The sequence below is a fragment of the Panthera onca genome, chromosome B3 (assembly GCF_046562875.1).
Source record: "Panthera onca isolate mPanOnc1 chromosome B3, mPanOnc1 haplotype 2, whole genome shotgun sequence".
NCBI classification, from domain to species: Eukaryota; Metazoa; Chordata; class Mammalia; order Carnivora; family Felidae; genus Panthera; species Panthera onca.
The window spans coordinates 128805241-128822591 of record NC_138344.1 but is presented as its reverse complement, the minus strand read 5'-3'; the positions used below and the strand labels follow the sequence as shown (position 1 = coordinate 128822591).

The following is a 17351-nucleotide window of genomic DNA, read 5'->3' as shown; positions in this document are numbered from 1 at the left end:
TGTGTGTGTGTGTGTGTGTGTGTGTGTGTTTCATTTTGTTTTTGATGGGGGCTTTTTGTCCATTAACATGGTAATTTTATGTAAACATTTTCTATCTTTCTTCCCTATGCTGGTTTGTTTGTTGTTTACTTTTCCAGTTGCACTGGCTTGCACTGGCTTTCAGGTTACGCTACAATAGACTCACTTTGTAGTAATTCTTTCATTAACGCAACCTTTGTTAAAATAAATTATTTCAAAAGCATATCTCTGAAGTTTTGAATTTCCTTCACTGTGCAAAATTGATTAACAATTACGTACTTTTCCCTCAGATGACTTCATCTTTGATTTACTTGTAAGTTCTTAAACTGCCAGGCAGAATTTTAATGTTTGGAAAAAAATACTATTAAGTAATTTTGTCATATTTGCTTTGATAAATTCCTTTAAAATGCGATTTTGGTCCTTTACAGAGGTAGCATAAGGCTTAACTAACTTTCGAAAATAATTATTGTATTAACTTGGTTACATTTTACTAAATTCTTTTCATAGAAGTAACAAACTTTTAAAAATTCCATAACAAGGACATAATGAATAAGTGAGCTTGTAAAAGAAGTGAACAGATAATGATACCTCGATCTGAGTCCCAAGGATCACTTTCTAAGTACATAGCTACAAGCTATTTATTTAAAATATCCATCATTAGATGGTATAAATTATTGGAAAGGCTGCATTATATAAACATCCTTAATAAAGCAATGTTTCATTATTAAATTCAGATGTATGATGTGATCAATTAAAGCTATTGCTTACTGGCTGGGATTCTTAGGCAACCACTTTAAGGTAAATATTTTCAAATTAACATCCTTTGTTATCTGGTAAGCCATGGCTTTATAAATGTATTGAAGGCCCTGGAAAGAAGTATTTTCTAATTGTTCTAAAAACTCTTTCTTTATTTTTAAGACCACAATTGTATATTTTTTCAGGGTTCAAAGATAAGAAGTGGCACAGTCAGTGTTAAAATCTGTTCTATTTCATCAAAAATAAAGTACATTTATCATTCAGCATTTTCCTGGGTATTATCATAATTTCTTTTCTGTTGAATATTTAAAGTTTAATAGCTATTACATAAAAGGCTTACAAAGATAGAAGATGCACTCAGTATTTTAAGAAACAATCTTGTTTTATACAAGTTTTATTGTAGGGAAATCTATCTTTAATAATTTTTTATCGAAATAAAGTATTTTATAAATATGTCTACTTAGTAACATAGTTTGAATTTCTCTCTTTTGAGGGAAAGATAATTGAGTTAATAAGAATGAGCTTTGTTTCCACTTGCTTCTCTTTCTATTCATTTGTCATTTTTCAGCCATGATGAGCTTGAATGAATCTGTTACTGCACCGAACACTTGACATAAATTATCTCATTGACTCTTCACAAGTACTGTTACCCTATTTCACATATGAGGAAAATAAGGTTTAGGAACATTAATAACACACAGGTATCAAGTGGGAGCTCTTTGTGATTCCAAGGCTCTTTTCATACTTGTGCATGATGCTTTCCAAACATATTGAGTTTACTGTTGCTGTAACTAATGGGGGACATGCTAGTCTTTGTAATAAAGTCAATGAAATGGAATTTTTGCATGCTCCCTGTTTTCTCTCCCATACATATCTTCCTGAAACTCATGAAAACACATGGCATAAATCAGCCCAATTCACTATAGCTAAGCTTCATGGAAAATTGACAAGAGTGAAACAGAATTGAGAGTCCAAAAGAACTTAAGAAATCAACCAAAGTCTTATGCTCTCTACTAGAAGAAAGAGGCCAGAGAGATGAATGGTCTGACCCATGATCCAAAGGAGATCCAAGGTGTGTAATCCAACTTTGTGGATATTAATTCCCCATGTTTTCAGAAAGTGCCTGACATTGAACACTTTAGTGTGTGCCAGGCACCTTGCTGTATTGTTGCTGCTGAGGTAATTATTGTAATAACCTCAAGGACCAATGAGGAAATAGAAGCATAAATACACTCAAGGCCCATGGAATGGAGCAAGGAAAACTCTGGACAGATTTGAACTCAGAATCAGAGAGGTTCATCATGTTCAGTAAGCCCCATACAATAGGCTGTATAGAAACTGCTGCTTTCTGTCAGAGGTGATTGGCCTCCATTACAAAGCAAATGGTTCCCTCTTATTCAAGATCCACTAGTGGAGCACACTGTATTCCAACTAGTAAGAGTCAATATGTAAAAAGTTAACAACAGAAAAAGCCGGGAGGCAAGCTATCAAAACAGACACCAGCCCAAAGAGAAGAGAAATTGGCTATAGACCAGGGGAATGCCAATATTGGCTTCTCCCTGCCGAATAGCTGCCCCGAAACCAATTAAACTCTGCAGCCAAGGACTAGAAGAGAAAGCATTTTTCCCTTAGCATCTGAATGGCTAACCTTCTGCCTTTATTAAACAAGAAAAGGCAGGATAAAAGGAAAATAACGCTAATATAGAGTCCAAATGAGTGACCTGTTTTGAGCCTGTTTTCACTACCATCAATTACCATGCACCCAAGGAAAAAAGAACACGACCTATTCAAAGAGGACGTATGCCTCTTAGTTACAACGAGATTACAAAATGAAGAATGGCATTGATTGCAAAAAGTAACTGGGTGACAGATGGTAGACTGTCACATCTACACTGCAGAACCATTAACATGCTCTTCCGTTTGGTTGTTACCAGCCCCGCTATCTGCCAGCCAAGTGCCAGTATAGATCCTATGGTTGGTTATAGTAAAACGAAATAAAACCATGTCATTTAACATTATAGATTTTTGAGCAGAAAGTTATTATCTTGCTTTTTTTTAGTTTTAATTTCCCAATGTCTTCTGAACACTCATTCTCAGAGCACATTTGATACTTCTGTGCTAATTTTTAGCAATAATCACATGTATGTGTATTCTGAAGATCAGAGAGGAAATATGTTAGCTACACTACAGAGAAGTCTATTCTTTTTCCTTTCAACAGTGATGCTCAATGGTCCCACCCATCATGAGACAGAGGACCTGGTATTGTTCTGTGCTACCTTATGGTGCCTCACTTTCCCTAACTTTTCCAGTAAAAAAAAAGAAAGTAGAAAAAATGGAAAACTCCCTGTTGCACTGTATTGATAATGGTTGTACACAATTATGTGAAATTTGGGATGCTAATTACCTTTGAATACATGACTCTTGTATAATGCTGATCTTAATACTCATGAACTTGGGTGTCTTCATATAAAGTGGACAATATGCCACTCTGTGCTTGTGAAAGAGGTCTGTCTGAAAATATATCGTGTCCAATGCCATTTATTCAATGCTTGCCGAGTCTGGCAAACTGTTAACTGCTCTACATACCTGCACTTCTGGCAACCCCCATATGTGTTGGACTTCACTATCTCCATTTCAGGTAAAGGAAACTGAGGACCATAAAGTATAAGTTATTAACAAAGCCAATTGGCAGAGACAGGTTTCCAAAATAAGTCAGCCTGTTTCAAGTTTGAGGTTTTAATAACTACCACCTCCACTGCATCCTTCTTTATGGGAATATCATTTCTAGAAGAGAACTATTTATTTGTAGAGCAAATAATCAAGATAATACAATGTGGACCTCTAAATGATACATGCCATATTTTAGGTATAAGATATGACACAGTGAATATCGACTGTCCCTTTTGATATTGCTGATGGAAACAAAAAACTAATCTACTTTTTTACACGTGAAAAGTTCATCATGCCTAGCAAAGTGTCAAAATGTTTTACTTGGACTTTATGTCTATCCATACTTTGTGTATTTCTCATGATGATGACATCTGGTAAGACAATTCTTTAAGATATGTCTTTATATGCCTTTTTGCAAGTTGGCTCAGAGTTTTGGGGTTTTCTGTAAAATATAAAAAGGATGTTCTTCAAATCATTTGAATAGTTCTCTCAGCCTTCCTTGTAGGTATAAACATATCCTGATTTCATAATAAAGTTTTCAAATCAGATAAATGTGTGATCAACAAATAATCACGAAAACAAAATTTCTCTAAAAATAGTCATGGGTAAACAAAAGATTTTTTTAGGAAATGTATGTTTTGTTTCTTGTAAAATTCATATCGTAGCTTCTGAGCAAGTCTAATTCTGCATATCCAGAATTCCACCGATCATTCGGAGGCTTTTAAGAAAGTCATCCAGCCGTAGGAGGTTGACAGGGTAGCTGTTATTTGAGCTGCTGCTGTTTGGGGACACCTGACATCACTTCATTGTCCCATGTGCTCTGTTCACATTTTACCCAAAAGCATGTACGAGACACCTGCCCAGGGCTGGACACTGTACTTACTCATCACTGGATGAGATACAAAAATTGGCAGAGTCTGTCCGCTGTCTCCGGGGGGTTAAAATATAGGCATGAAACATACCCATGAAAACCCACAAAATATAGATGCCATAAAGAAAAGTATTTTGAAGTTATATTAACTGTACAGAGGAGTCAGATAGTTGACAGATGTGATTTGAGAAGCTTCCCAAAGGTGGGGGCCACTTGAGTCATATCTTGAAGAAGGAACAGTTCACCAAGCAAAGGAGAAAGTGAATGTCATAGGATAAAAAATGTCGAGCAAAACTACAGCAGTATAGAGGAGTTGACATTTCTTAGAGATAGACTGTTGGTTGATTTCAAGTATCTATCTAGTCCAGAGAACATAATGAATGAGGAGGACATACTAGTAAGGAATGCCAGGGAGTAATGTATATATGACACATTATGTCATACAAAGAGCTTGAATTCTCTCTTAAAATCATGGTAATGCCTTGTCACAATCGGGCATTATTTATAGACTATTATACCTTGTCCCACGGTGTGTAGGAAAGATGCAGGTGGACTAGAGAATACAGGAAGGGTCTTAACCATGTCAGAGTTAGGAAACGGAGAGGAGAAAAAACATTTGAGAAAGCATGTAAGTGTTGTAAGAACTGCTGTATGATTCCTTAAATGTAAGAGTGCGAGCGCTCAAAGGAGGCAAAGAGACAGGAAAAACGTGGCCCATGTGTTGAGCACCATAACTTTCAGGAAAGATTTCTGATGATGCCAAGTTGGCTGTCCCGGAAAGCAATCTTATTCAGCACCAAAACTTACCAGGCTTCATCAAATAGTTGCTAAATGAAAACAAAACTAAACTAACACAGGCCCATCCTACCCAAACCAGGGAGTTTAGCAGAATCTGAACCAGCATAATTTGATATTTGCTTAGGAATAGATTAACCCAATATGGACGTTGATTATGTCACAGAAATGACAAGAATCTCCTTAAGGATGTAATGAATTTTTCATTTAGTTTAGACTTCACACCAAGAAAATGGGCAAACGGGTTCATCAGTTGGTGTGTGTGTGTGTGTGTGTGTGTGTGTGCTAAAAAGACCTCTGTTTTTAGAGTGTACCATTACAAATGCTTTATCCTTAACTTTCCATATAACTAATAAAAACAAAGCTCCTACAAAATCCTCTAAAGCGCACATTTTCTATTTGTGCTATGAAAAATAATTGTAAATCCAGGAGCCAGTTTGCTAAGGCCCTAATAGATTCTGACATATGAGCATCTTCAGCAGGATCTACAAAATACTTCGAGCAACCTCTCAAGTAAGAAACAAACTCATTACTAAAAATAACCTCACTCAAGTCCTTTTAATAGTTTTCAGCTCACCCCGTGGGTGTAGGCATATCTTGATTCCATCTGAAGCTTTCAAGTCAGATAAATGTGCAGCCACCCAATAATAACAAACACAGAATTTCTCTAAAAAAAAAAACCAGGAATGGGATTTGAAAGACAAATATTTTTAGGTTTTTAGAATGTTTCCTTGATTTGCCACAAACAATAATTAATATATGTGTCCTCAGAGTGATGTTGTGATATCTCGATCATCACAAATTTTAACTGTTGACAAAGAAGTTGTCCTGAAGGCTAGTCCATCTCAAAGCTAGTCAATTTAAGAGGCGAGAAAGTACTTAAGAGTCTAAGAATCACGTTTGGGGTTAACGCCCGACTCTGCCATTCACAGGTTTTATGATCAGGGACGAATCGCTATACTTCTTGGGAAGTTTTACATGCTGAAAAGCTAAGATGAAACACCTTACGTAGTTGAAGACAAAATGTGACCACATGTATCAAAGCATTCTAAATGTGGCATTACATTGGTGCTCAAGAATTGTCAGGTGCCATTCTTTATTGTTTTAGATTAATTTATATTCTGGTGCCCAGCGGAAATTTAAAGTTGCATGTCTAATTACCAAACACAATTCCTAAATGTTCAATTACTTAGTATATGTTTGAAAATTTGATTCAAATTCAATTCTAATTTCATCAACGCACCATCACTTTGCGTCATCTATTAAACACCAAGATCGTCTAATATATACAACAAATGCATCATCAAATGTATCAAGAAGTACGTCTATTTCTTTCGTCACCTTAGATACTCTGTTGAGGTTGAGAGAATGTAAAATTATTACATGGGCTCTGAGACTCCGGAATGTGTTCGAAAACAAGCTTCTTGCACAATCTGTGAGCTCCTTAGTGGTAGAGTCATATTTTTCTCTGAATCCCCAAAAGAACCTAACAGAATTCTTTAGAAGGTACATGAAAAATAAATACTTTGGGTGAACAGACAGATTTCTTCAGGAACACAGGGAAGTAGAAGATGTGCTTGACTTGCCTAAGACTGTATTTTATTCTTCTACAAAACTTCTGAAGTCAGCCAAATGCTGACTTGTAATAAACTTTTTTTTTTTTAACGAATTTTATTCCTTGACTAAGGGTCTGGTCTTCACAGAATAAGGTCTGCAATTCTTGGTAAAAGTGACTGAGAGTTGCATGGACAGTACTTGGCACAAAATCTCCCAAGTGTAATATAAATCACCAGTGACCACTGTCTTGCATACTTAATTTTCCAACATAGATTCTACAAATAATTAATACTAGTTAACTGAAGTGTCGTGATTTTGTTTCCTGATTTAATCTCTGTCAAATACATTATTAAAGAGTTAGAGGAAAGGGGTCTGGCAAAATCGTGAGAATAATCCGAGTTGAACTGGAGCACGTGAATAGATACATTTTCATGAGTGCTCATTAGAAGTATGGGTGCATGAGCTATAAACAAATCTGAAGTAGAAATGTACCATGGGAATTCTTAAGAAAAATTGACATTTTAAAACCAATAGTGTATGTTATGAAATGGGGGGGGGCTCTTCTGATTGGATTACTACATTCGTATTTATCTCTATCCTAAGCAATACAGATTTCACAAATACAAAACAATATTCGTGATGTATGGTGTATACTGAAAAGATATGCAGACAAACACACAAGTTAGTCGGGAAGTAGCAAAGAACATGAAGATTTCATATAAACCCCTCACACACACAAAAAAGGTTAAATGGCTTTAAAAACAGAAGTTGTCTTCAAGGTAGGAGAAAAGGAAAAATCCTATCACCTCCTTTATTCCTGCCACCCTCATGCATCATCAGGAAGCCTTCCACATTAACAATTTCTCTTTCACATTAACAATGCAAGTGTTGGCTATAACCCAATGAACTTACTCAGATAAACAAAATGTGGTTTTCTTTTAAAATAAGCCTTTACTGAATATATCAACAAGGTACTGTATAGTGTAGAGTGAAGTTTGTAGTTAACAAGGTGTGCGGCATGGTAGGTCTCAGAGGACGTGCGATGCAGAATCTTCCAGCCCCTTGCAGTCCCTTGTTATGAGAACACACTAAACATAAACCAGAAGGAAATCAACATGTGGTTCAAACAATAACAAACCATTGGGATTAACTTTTGGTGAATATATACTGGTCTTAGAGGGACAGACAGTGGTGACGCCTTCACCTTGCCTCAAAAAGTTATAAATCTTATATCCCATGGACATCTTCATAAATGCCTCAGTGTGCGTGTTTGTGTGTGTGTGTGCACGTACGTGTGTGTTGCATACTAGTTTAAAAATGTCTGTTATGATGGCCTTGCTTTGTGCTCTTCTGGTGGATGATGTGCCTCTAGAAAAAGAAAAATGAAAACTATAGCAAAAGAATCTGATTGGTTTGTTGTAACAACAGTATCATACATGGATAAAACTTTCTCCCCACATTCTGTGACAAGCATCCCCCAGTGGTCAATTGTCTTATGGCCCTGATGTAGAAATCAGAGAAGGATGTAAGCCATAGCTTTCTTCATTAGTATTTTGACTTTTTAAAAAAGAGCATCAGGTCAGTTTTGACAAGAGTAAGAATTAGGAGAGTTGTTTGTTTGTTTGTTTTGTATTTGTATTGCCCTTTGCGGCACAAAGAAATTGCTTTGCACTCCCATGAAGCTGGAAAGGTAAATCATGCGCAAAACTGTTCTTGTTCTAAAGTAAAACTCAATGTCTCCTTGTTGTAGGGTAGAGAAAAATGCTGTAAACAAAGAAATTGATGAAAACTAACCAGTTCACTGTCAAAAGGTGATCTGCCTCAGCCGTTCCCTGTAACTTTTGCTTGCATTGGGTGTTCTGCTCACCGCATGCAGAGCTGGTTCTCCACGTGGGGAAGTTAAGTTATGATCTTGGGAAGTGACTAAGACCATCATGATCGGCACTGGTAGGAAACGGAGCCTTAAAATTAGCGACTTCATTAATATTTTTTGCCAGACTGGTCACAATACAGCAACACAGTTTGTTCGTTTTTTTAAACCTTGGGGAACATATCTTATATATTTCCAACAGACATCCAGGTAATTAGAAATCGCATTATTTCTCAGGGGATAGAATCTTTTCCACTTCTCATACAAGGAAACCGGGCAGGGAAACACACTTTTTGTCTCTGCCTGTGGCCATCCGTTGTGATGAACTGCTAATGTATTTGACAGTTTTGAGGGGAGCACAGAGCCTCTCCCTGTTCAAACACATCTCCCCACAACAAGCAGGTATTAATGACAACCCTGGAAATGAATAACGATCAATAACATCTGTGTGATCATGGCTACACCCTTTACTCTTAGAATTTCCTCTGCACAGTGACAGTTGCCTAGCTCTGAAAGTGGCCGTGTGTTATCTGAAATCAGCCTGTTTGGTCAAACAGCATCAAATTCTATAAGCCAGGGTGTATGTCTTGTTGGTTCATGGTCCTGGCCTGCATCTTCAACTGTGACTCTTGGCTAATCTCAAAGTACATAACAATGGCAGCAAGAGAGGCTCCATTAGAGGGTAGATGTTTCAGCAAAACACACTTCCCGCGACTGAAGATGCCAATCAAAGCCTAAGCCAACACTGACGGTTGGTTATTCAGCAGTTTTCCTAAGACACGTAAGACATTACAAATTCCGTGATGGGCTTCCTATCCTGGCGTGAGAGCCCCAGGTATGCTATGACAAACGAGACACTGATCTTATTTTTAGCAGCCTCCGTCATACTGTGCGCAAGATCAAAGCAAAGACTGCAACTAGGTTCTATCTCTTCAGGAACGTCTTTTAGCAGAGGCCCCTTCACATGACTAGGACTTCATTGTACCACTCAAGCCCCAAATAATTCTTTGAATCCCACAAGACATCATAGAAACCTTTCCAACATCAGTCTTGGCTCGAAACTAAAATGTTTCAGCAGCCAAATATGATGCTGGGGGTTAAATACACAATATAAATACATGAGCATGATTATTTTGTGGATAAAAGAGAAAAAAAAAACCCTCAAAAGTCAAAGTACCATAATGTGAACACATAGTTTTATCTACACAGCCAAGGAGAAGACAACAGTGGAAGGGAATTATCCGTTTAAATACACACAACCCCATGTCATTGTCCTGAATAGTAGATGGCTTACTGTTAACACTGATCACCTTCACAGACTGTCTTGTCCCTTTGCTGTGTGGAATTAGCTTTCAACAAGCAACAGCCAGATTTTGCTAGCTAATAAACTCATATGGAAACCTAAGTCACTTTAGAATTAATTCAAATTAATTAACAGCTAATTTCAGTTCAACTGACTGCCGTTTCGATTCTTGCCTCTACAACATTATAACTTCAGTTATATGTTCTGCTTATTCTGAGGGACAAGGGAGATTAAAACATATAAGTTGGGGGGTACGTTATTAAAGAAAATAAAGCTCTTACTATAAAGAAAAACTTGCATAGCGTTTTATACCTAAACTCTTACAAAGAAGACACATCACAGTTCTATTTTGTTAAAAGTGAGAGACAGAGAAAGAGCGAGAGAGAAAGCCAAAATGAGTGTGACGTCAATTTCACAGGTCCCTAAAAAATGGCCAGTGGTAAAGGAAATCCACAACACAGGGCAGAATTTGATTTTAAAAGGAATTTTCCAATGGTGTGTTTTTTTAGTTAATGTAGGTGATCGATAGCCCTTCTACATCTACGGGATGAAAAGGAGTGAGTTATACATACTTTGTGAAAATGGGCATTGCTTTGAAAATATCTAGAATTAAGCACAGACATCCCTCTCTTCTCTATGCCCTCTGCTCTTTGCCCACTCTGCCAAGATTAGGGGAAGGAGCCTGTGCTCTCTGACTTGTTCCATGTGATCCTACTAATGTAAGATAGATCATCCCTCCACAATTCCGAAAGAAGAGGGACATCCAAGACTGAAAGGGAATAAATGAAATTTCAAAAGTGGAATAGGATGAACATCGGTCCAAGGTGGAAACTCAGTATTGCTTTAAAAAAATACATTATTTCAGCCAGCTTTGATACATCCTTATAGAATTATCAGCAGAGAAAATTAGTATACATTTTAAAGGGTATAAGTATATATGGATATTTTGTGGACCCGAGACTGGGATCTCATTTTCTCTTTCAAAGTTTAAGCAGAGTGGGGGGGAAAAATCTAGCATAAACGGCTAGTTACGAAAATATAGGTGAGGTGATTGGAAGACAAATTTGCAAGGGGATAAAGGTATTAATTCAAGCTATTTCAACATGATACTAACAAAGTCGTTTGATGAAGTGTAGCAGAATCACTGATCACTTGCTTTTGTCTAAATGGTACCAATAGTTTTTAAATAACAAGTTTAGTATATTCCAAACACTGATCTCTTGTTGGTCTAAATATCATGTTGACATAGCTGCAGTGAATCTACCCAAATAATTCTCATTATCAAAAATAATTCCATTCAATATAATTCTTCCCGTTATTTTATTAGCCTCTTCTAAAAAAGTATTCTAGAATATATCTCTGTTGAATGTGATTCAACCTGACATATAATTTGAATAGTAACACTTTTAAAGGGAGTTTTCTTGCTGGAACATCTTATCTGTCTCTGAAGATGGCCGGAATCAGACTCAGGTCTCTAACTCTGTTATCACATAGGATCAGGGAGGCGTGAGGGGTGATTTTTAAGCTCCCAGTCAGAAAGCCAACCCCCGGGTTTGAAGTTCTTTTCAAAGCCCACATCATTTTCTGGATTCTGCCGGGTTCGGTTAACATCTTACAGGAACGGGCTTCCTCGTGATGCTTTCTAGATTTCCTGCTTTGGGTCAAATCAGGGTAACTACCTCCTTTCTTCTACTTTGAAATTTTTAACTTTCCTTCCACACCAGGAAGTATAGAAATAGCATAAAGATATCTATCTGGGCCATTCCTTGTTTTCCCCATGTTGTGTAGCCTACCCTGATGAGTCCGTTTCCATGTGCCTTTTCATCTGACCACCAACCATAAGAAAGGAATTTATTCTGACAGCTTCAACAGTAAAATGGTGAATGTGCATCATGAGGAAGAATCACTCCTTAGCCTTGGCATTGGGTTCTCATGGTACAACCCTGTACAGTACTTCAGCAACTATTTTTTTTTTAAGATTTAAAAAGCAAAGAGTTACAAAACTGTTTGTCATTAACTTGAAATAGAAAAGATAGCACTTTTTTCTTTAAATCCCATTATATAGTACACCGTATAAATTACAGAGTATGCAAATGCACAAATGCATCTGGGCAACATTTATCAAATGTAATTCGTGTGTCTTTCGGTGCACACACGTGTGTGTGTTCTCCAGAGTCTTACTGTCCGCCTTTATAACGCTGGACCTCTGGCTGTCACGTGTGGCAGTGCTCCAGGTCTGGCACACTGCTGTTACAGTATCGCATGTTGTTGGGGATATGGCAGTCCGTGTAATTAATGCCCCCGTTTGGGGTATAAAGGGGCTGCAGTCTGAAATCTCCTTTAAGGAGCTGATCGTTATTTAAGGAGACGATCTGAAAGCTGGTTTCTGTCATCTCCAGGATGGAATTGTCTTTCTTGGTGCCCGCCTCGCAGTAGTCGTCTTTCCGCCGCCCTCGGTTGTATTTCCACTTCTGGGAGGTGTAGCGCCCCTTTTTGTGCATGTGCCAGCAAAAGACGCTGAGCAAGACCACGAGCACAAATATCACCGCGCCCCCGATCAGGCCCGCCAGCAGAAAAGGGGAGCCCATGCTGCGGGAAGTCGTCTGCTCGTGGCTGGAAGCCGTGTTGCTGCCATTGTTCAAATATGAGGCGTGGGTGGTGGCCTCGGAACAAATGGTATCTTCCACAGCTCGGTAGTTAAAAGCATCCAGTGGCACTAAACAAATCCGATAGGTGGATCTGGGCTCTAAATTAACCAGGCTCAAGTGCTGTTTCTCACCGCTGACTATGCGTTCCTGAACAATGCCCCCTACTAAACTGTGGCCCATTTTCACCCACGTGAGTTTGTATGCCATCACGGTAAAGAGAGAGAGCCAGCTGACTTGGATGGACGTGTCATTCACAAAATGGATAGAGAGTTGGATCCGTTCAGAAATAGGCGGGGTCACTCTTTCTCTGCCATCCCAGTCAGGGATCGTGGGAAGTTTGGCTGTGGTGGGAGTCAGAGGCATGTAGCTTCTGCTAGGGGTTGGGACAGAGAGCGTGGAAGGCTGGGTCGTTGGCGAGGCTGTACTTGGAGCTGGGGTAAAGACGGGCAGCCCAGGGGTCGTGGTGGGGCACGACAAAAGATTCATATTCAGCTCCCTGACAGCCATCCCCCGGACTTGCTCGGGCCCTTGGCACATGAAACCTCGCACGTTGAGAGATGAAGGGATGTATTTGAGCCATTCCGTGACCCACTTAATACTGCAGTCACAAAACCAGGGGTTATTCCGAGCGGTGAGCTGCTTCAGGTTGGAGAGATTATCAAAGACCCCTTGAGTCAACACGCGCAGTTGATTGTTGGATATGTCCAGGCGTTCCAGCTTGCGCAGATTTGAGAAGGCTGTCAAAGGGATGTGGTTGATCTGGTTGTCCTGCAGGTAGAGCCTGATCAGATGTGTACCTGGGAGATCAGGAGGGGGGTGGGAGAGTGAATTCCGAACAATGGAAAATTCCTTGAGCTTGGTGAGATGACTGAAGGTGCCCTCGGCAATGCCCTTGTTAGTCAGGAGGTTCCCATCCACGATCAGACGCTCTAAGCTCGTGAGGTTCTGAAAGGCCATGTCTGATATGACAGCGATACGATTTTCATCCACTCTCAGCTCTTGCAAATCCACAGGAAGCCCAACGGGCACGCTGCTCAGGTGATTCTTGGACAGGAACAACAGTTTGAGGCTCACAGCCTCCCGGAAGGCCCCATCTTCCACCCCCACCGTGGATATCGAGTTGTCATCCAGGTGAAGCTCTTCGAGCTTCAAGAGCTGGGCGAGAGCAGCCCGCGAAATGGTCTGAATGTTGTTTTCCTGCAAATGGAGGACTCTGACGTTCTTGGGAAGGTTCATGGGGAATTCATCCAGTTGGTTGCCATAAAGGTAGACCGTGTGCACCGACCGTACGTTGTGCAGTTCTGCGGGAAATCCAGCATTATTAATTTGGTTGTTGTGGAGGTAGAGTACGGTTACGCCCTCCGGGATCCCAAGAGGCACTGAGGTCAAGCTTCGCTCATTACAGTAGACAAAGTTCCTGTCGCAGCGGCACACGCTAGGGCACGCCAAGGTTTTTGACATTTGTGAGTAGAGCCCCAGGGAAATGAGAAGCCAAGACTTCAGGAAAAAAGCCCCACGGCTGGGCCACTGTGTGGTCTGTAGGCCCATTTCTGAAGTACGGAAACAAAATACAAGGTGGTGGGAAAGTAACAAGAAACAAAACCAAAATGACTGGAAAGGGCTCTGTTAAAGTCCAGAACTCCAACTAGAGGAAAAGTCCCAAGGACCTGTAATAAGAGAATTCTCCTGTGATCTCTGCTCTTATCAGCCTGTGTTGCTGTCTTTGTTACTGTCCTCCATGTGCAAAAACAAAAAAACAAAAAAAAAACAAAAAAAAAATCAATAGGGAGAATTTTCCACACAGGCAATGAGTGAAGCCAAGTTATCTGCAGTCAACAGAGGCCCAACTGGGCAGGCAGAACTCCCTTCTGATGTTGTAGATCAGGTCAGTGTTGATCAGACTATGAACTTCTTGGTTAAGCTCAATCTGCACTCTGTTAGAGGAAAGTAGAGAGAAAAAAGTCAGTTTAGGATAGTGATGGATGAAGTTCTGGTTACTAGCTGCCTTTTAAGAACACTATGGCCAGAACCAAATGGCCAGGGCCACAGAGTTGGCGTTAAATGATGTTTTAAGCAGCAATAATTTAGTTGAAAAGGTATTCAACAAAGGAACACGATTCAATTACCTTATCTTCAACAACCCAATCAGTACCGTCTCTTAAATATCTGTTTGAATATCCAAATAGAAAGGGCACAAAAGGCACACTGCTGAATCCACTGAATCAATAATGATGGTTACCTACAAATCCAACAGGTCACATCTTCTTTCAAGATGAAACAAATGACTGAGTACCTAACACCACTTGAGAGAAGAAACGTGAAGCCTTTTCTACATGCAAAATAGGCACGGCTGCGGTCATTTAAAAAAAATGTGCCCTTTTGATCTAATGCCATAAGGAAGAGGAATAAACACAATGCACAGAAGCACGCGTGAAGGCAGAGAGATTTTTTTTTCTTCCCCATTTTTCGTCTCTCCTCACCTTTGTCTTCCATCAAAACAGCTTACCCTCAAGGTACTAAGGAGAAGGACCAAACTCCAGTTCATGATAACATGCGTATTTATTCCCTCTTTCGGGACCTCCAGGTACAGATTTGAGAGTTGCCACACTCATGATTGGGAATAAGGTATTTTTCAACACCACCCCCTTCCTCCCATCTGTGTTTATTTCTACCTTTTTTTTTTTTTTTTTGTAGGTTCCACGTCCAGAGTGGAGAGCAGTACCGGGCTTGAACTCATGACTCTGGGATTAAGACCTGAGCTGACATCAGGAGTTAGATGCTTAATCAATTTAGCCACCCGGACACCCCTTTTTTCCCGCTTTAAAGAAAGACCTTTAGCACACTTTGAAATGATAGAAGACCCAGTTGGGGAAGTCAAGGCAATACACGGATAGTAATCATGCCTCCCTGCTCTACAATGTGTTCCATCTGTTTTTAGATCAGAGAGGTAAAGCAGATAATTGAAAGGTGCCAGATTTTATTTCCTTACAAAATAAGCCAACATGACAGGACATGGCAAGCTATGAGTTTCTTAATTCTCACCAAAAGACAGAAATTGAAACAACTCATATCTAGAAGCACAGAGGAACTATTTGAAATTGTTCCCTTAGCTATCTTTAGAAACATAATTAAAAAAGAAAAAAAAAAAACCACACCGCAAATGCTGTTTAACTGTCAAGGATATTGTAAATTTGTTCTACAACTTAAAAAGAATTGTGAACCACCTAAAAAAATGCCACTGATGACCTGAAACAGTAAAATTCATGTTTTGTTGTTCAAAAACCTTAAAAAGGGAAGGGGAGATATAGGGAGTTTTCTCCACGCCAAAACAGATCGAGATATGATACTTTATTAAAAATCAAACATTATTTACTTTGTTAAAACGTACAAATAAATATATGTTTTGCCACTAGACAGAAGCCATCCCTCCAACCCAGCAAAAATCTCCCTATATACTTAAAGAATAATTTATAATACAGCCAAGGATAGTATAAGGAAAATTAGTTTAATGCCATCAGCCTGACATCATCCTTAAGCTCAGATTTCAAATTTTTAAGCCATCTCAATGCTCCCTAATAGCTAGCTATTCAAGTGTGATCTTGGTCCAGTAGCATGAGCTTGAGCTGGGAAATTGTTTGAAAGGCAGAATCTGCACGTTAGCAAGAACCTGGGTGTGCACGTTAAAATTTGAGAGGCATTGCCCTAAACATAGTAACATTTAACCATTCGAACATTTTAATTTATTAAATATAAAATAAATGGAAGAAGATGCCCAATGACTCTTCAAGAAGAGTGAAAGCATAAGGCATACTCATCACTTTCGTCCCCCGGAGACAGTCTCAAATGACATCTTATGTATAAATGACATCTTGGAGGTGGAGTAGTGCAATGGTTATACCATATGTGTTACTTGGCCTCAACAGACCCTTGAAAATGTATGTCTGCATGACAGGCACTAATGCCCTGTAGGAGCTTGCAAAGTTACTTGTGATCAGGGGAGCCACTTTTACAAAACATGATTTATTTAAGAATAAATATTTGTGGGGCGCCTGGGTGGCTCAGCTGGTTAAGCAGCCGACTTCAGTCAGGTCATGATCTCGCGGTCCGTGAGTTCGAGCCCCGCGTCGGGCTCTGTGCTGACAGCTCAGAGCCTGGAGCCTGTTTCAGATTCTGTGTCTCCCTCTCTCTCTGAACTTCCCCCATTCATGCTCTGTCTCTCTCTGTCTCAAAAATGAATAAACATTAAAAAAAAATAAAAAAAAAAAAAGAATAAATATTTGTTTGGTGTTATTAGCATCTGATCTTCACAGGAGGCAGGAAAGTGAGACCAAAGGATAGAACCTAACACATTTTTTAGCATTCCACAAGTATCTTCAACATGTGATAGTAGCACACAATAATTTCCTAAGATAGAAAACCACCTACCCCAGGGTTCTAAGTTCCTAAATAAAGAGAATAGATGTTTCTTAACTGAGTTTACAGTCTAAGTTTTAAGGCCCTGGAAACAATTAGCCGATACTTGAAGATGGCAGAATTTATTTGGAAAGTTCCTCAGCTAACAGCCTCAAAGTTAATAATCACTGGGAGCTTAGCAAAGTACTCAGTACAGACCGGGACACTATCGTGTTTTCAAATTGTAGATTTTCCACTTGCCTGAACTGTGTCTTCTGTAAGAACAGTAAAAGCCCCATCAGCCAATCCTTTGCCCCAGGCTTTGCTCTCTGGCCTCTGAACTCTCCTTACGAGTGGTTCTTTTATAATTATGCAAGAAGAGGATGTGGTCCTGAAGAAATCTCCTAATAGGATTACATGGGGCAAACTGTCACTGCTTATCCACCTTAAGAGGAGAAAAGTCCCATCGAG

The 17351-nt window shown here is 39.3% G+C and overlaps 1 protein-coding gene across 1 annotated transcript in view; it reads right to left on the bottom strand.

Annotated features, from left to right (window-relative positions):
• Positions 1–984: 984 nt before the first annotated feature.
• FLRT2 (fibronectin leucine rich transmembrane protein 2) overlaps positions 985–17351 on the bottom strand; it is a 107243-nt gene continuing 90876 nt past the window's right edge. Inside the window, exon 2 of the mRNA XM_060620464.3 lies at positions 985–14422. Coding sequence (XP_060476447.1) covers positions 12054–14036 — 1983 coding nt within the window. The 5' untranslated portion in view covers positions 14037–14422 and the 3' untranslated portion in view covers positions 985–12053. The remainder of the gene's footprint in view (positions 14423–17351) is intronic.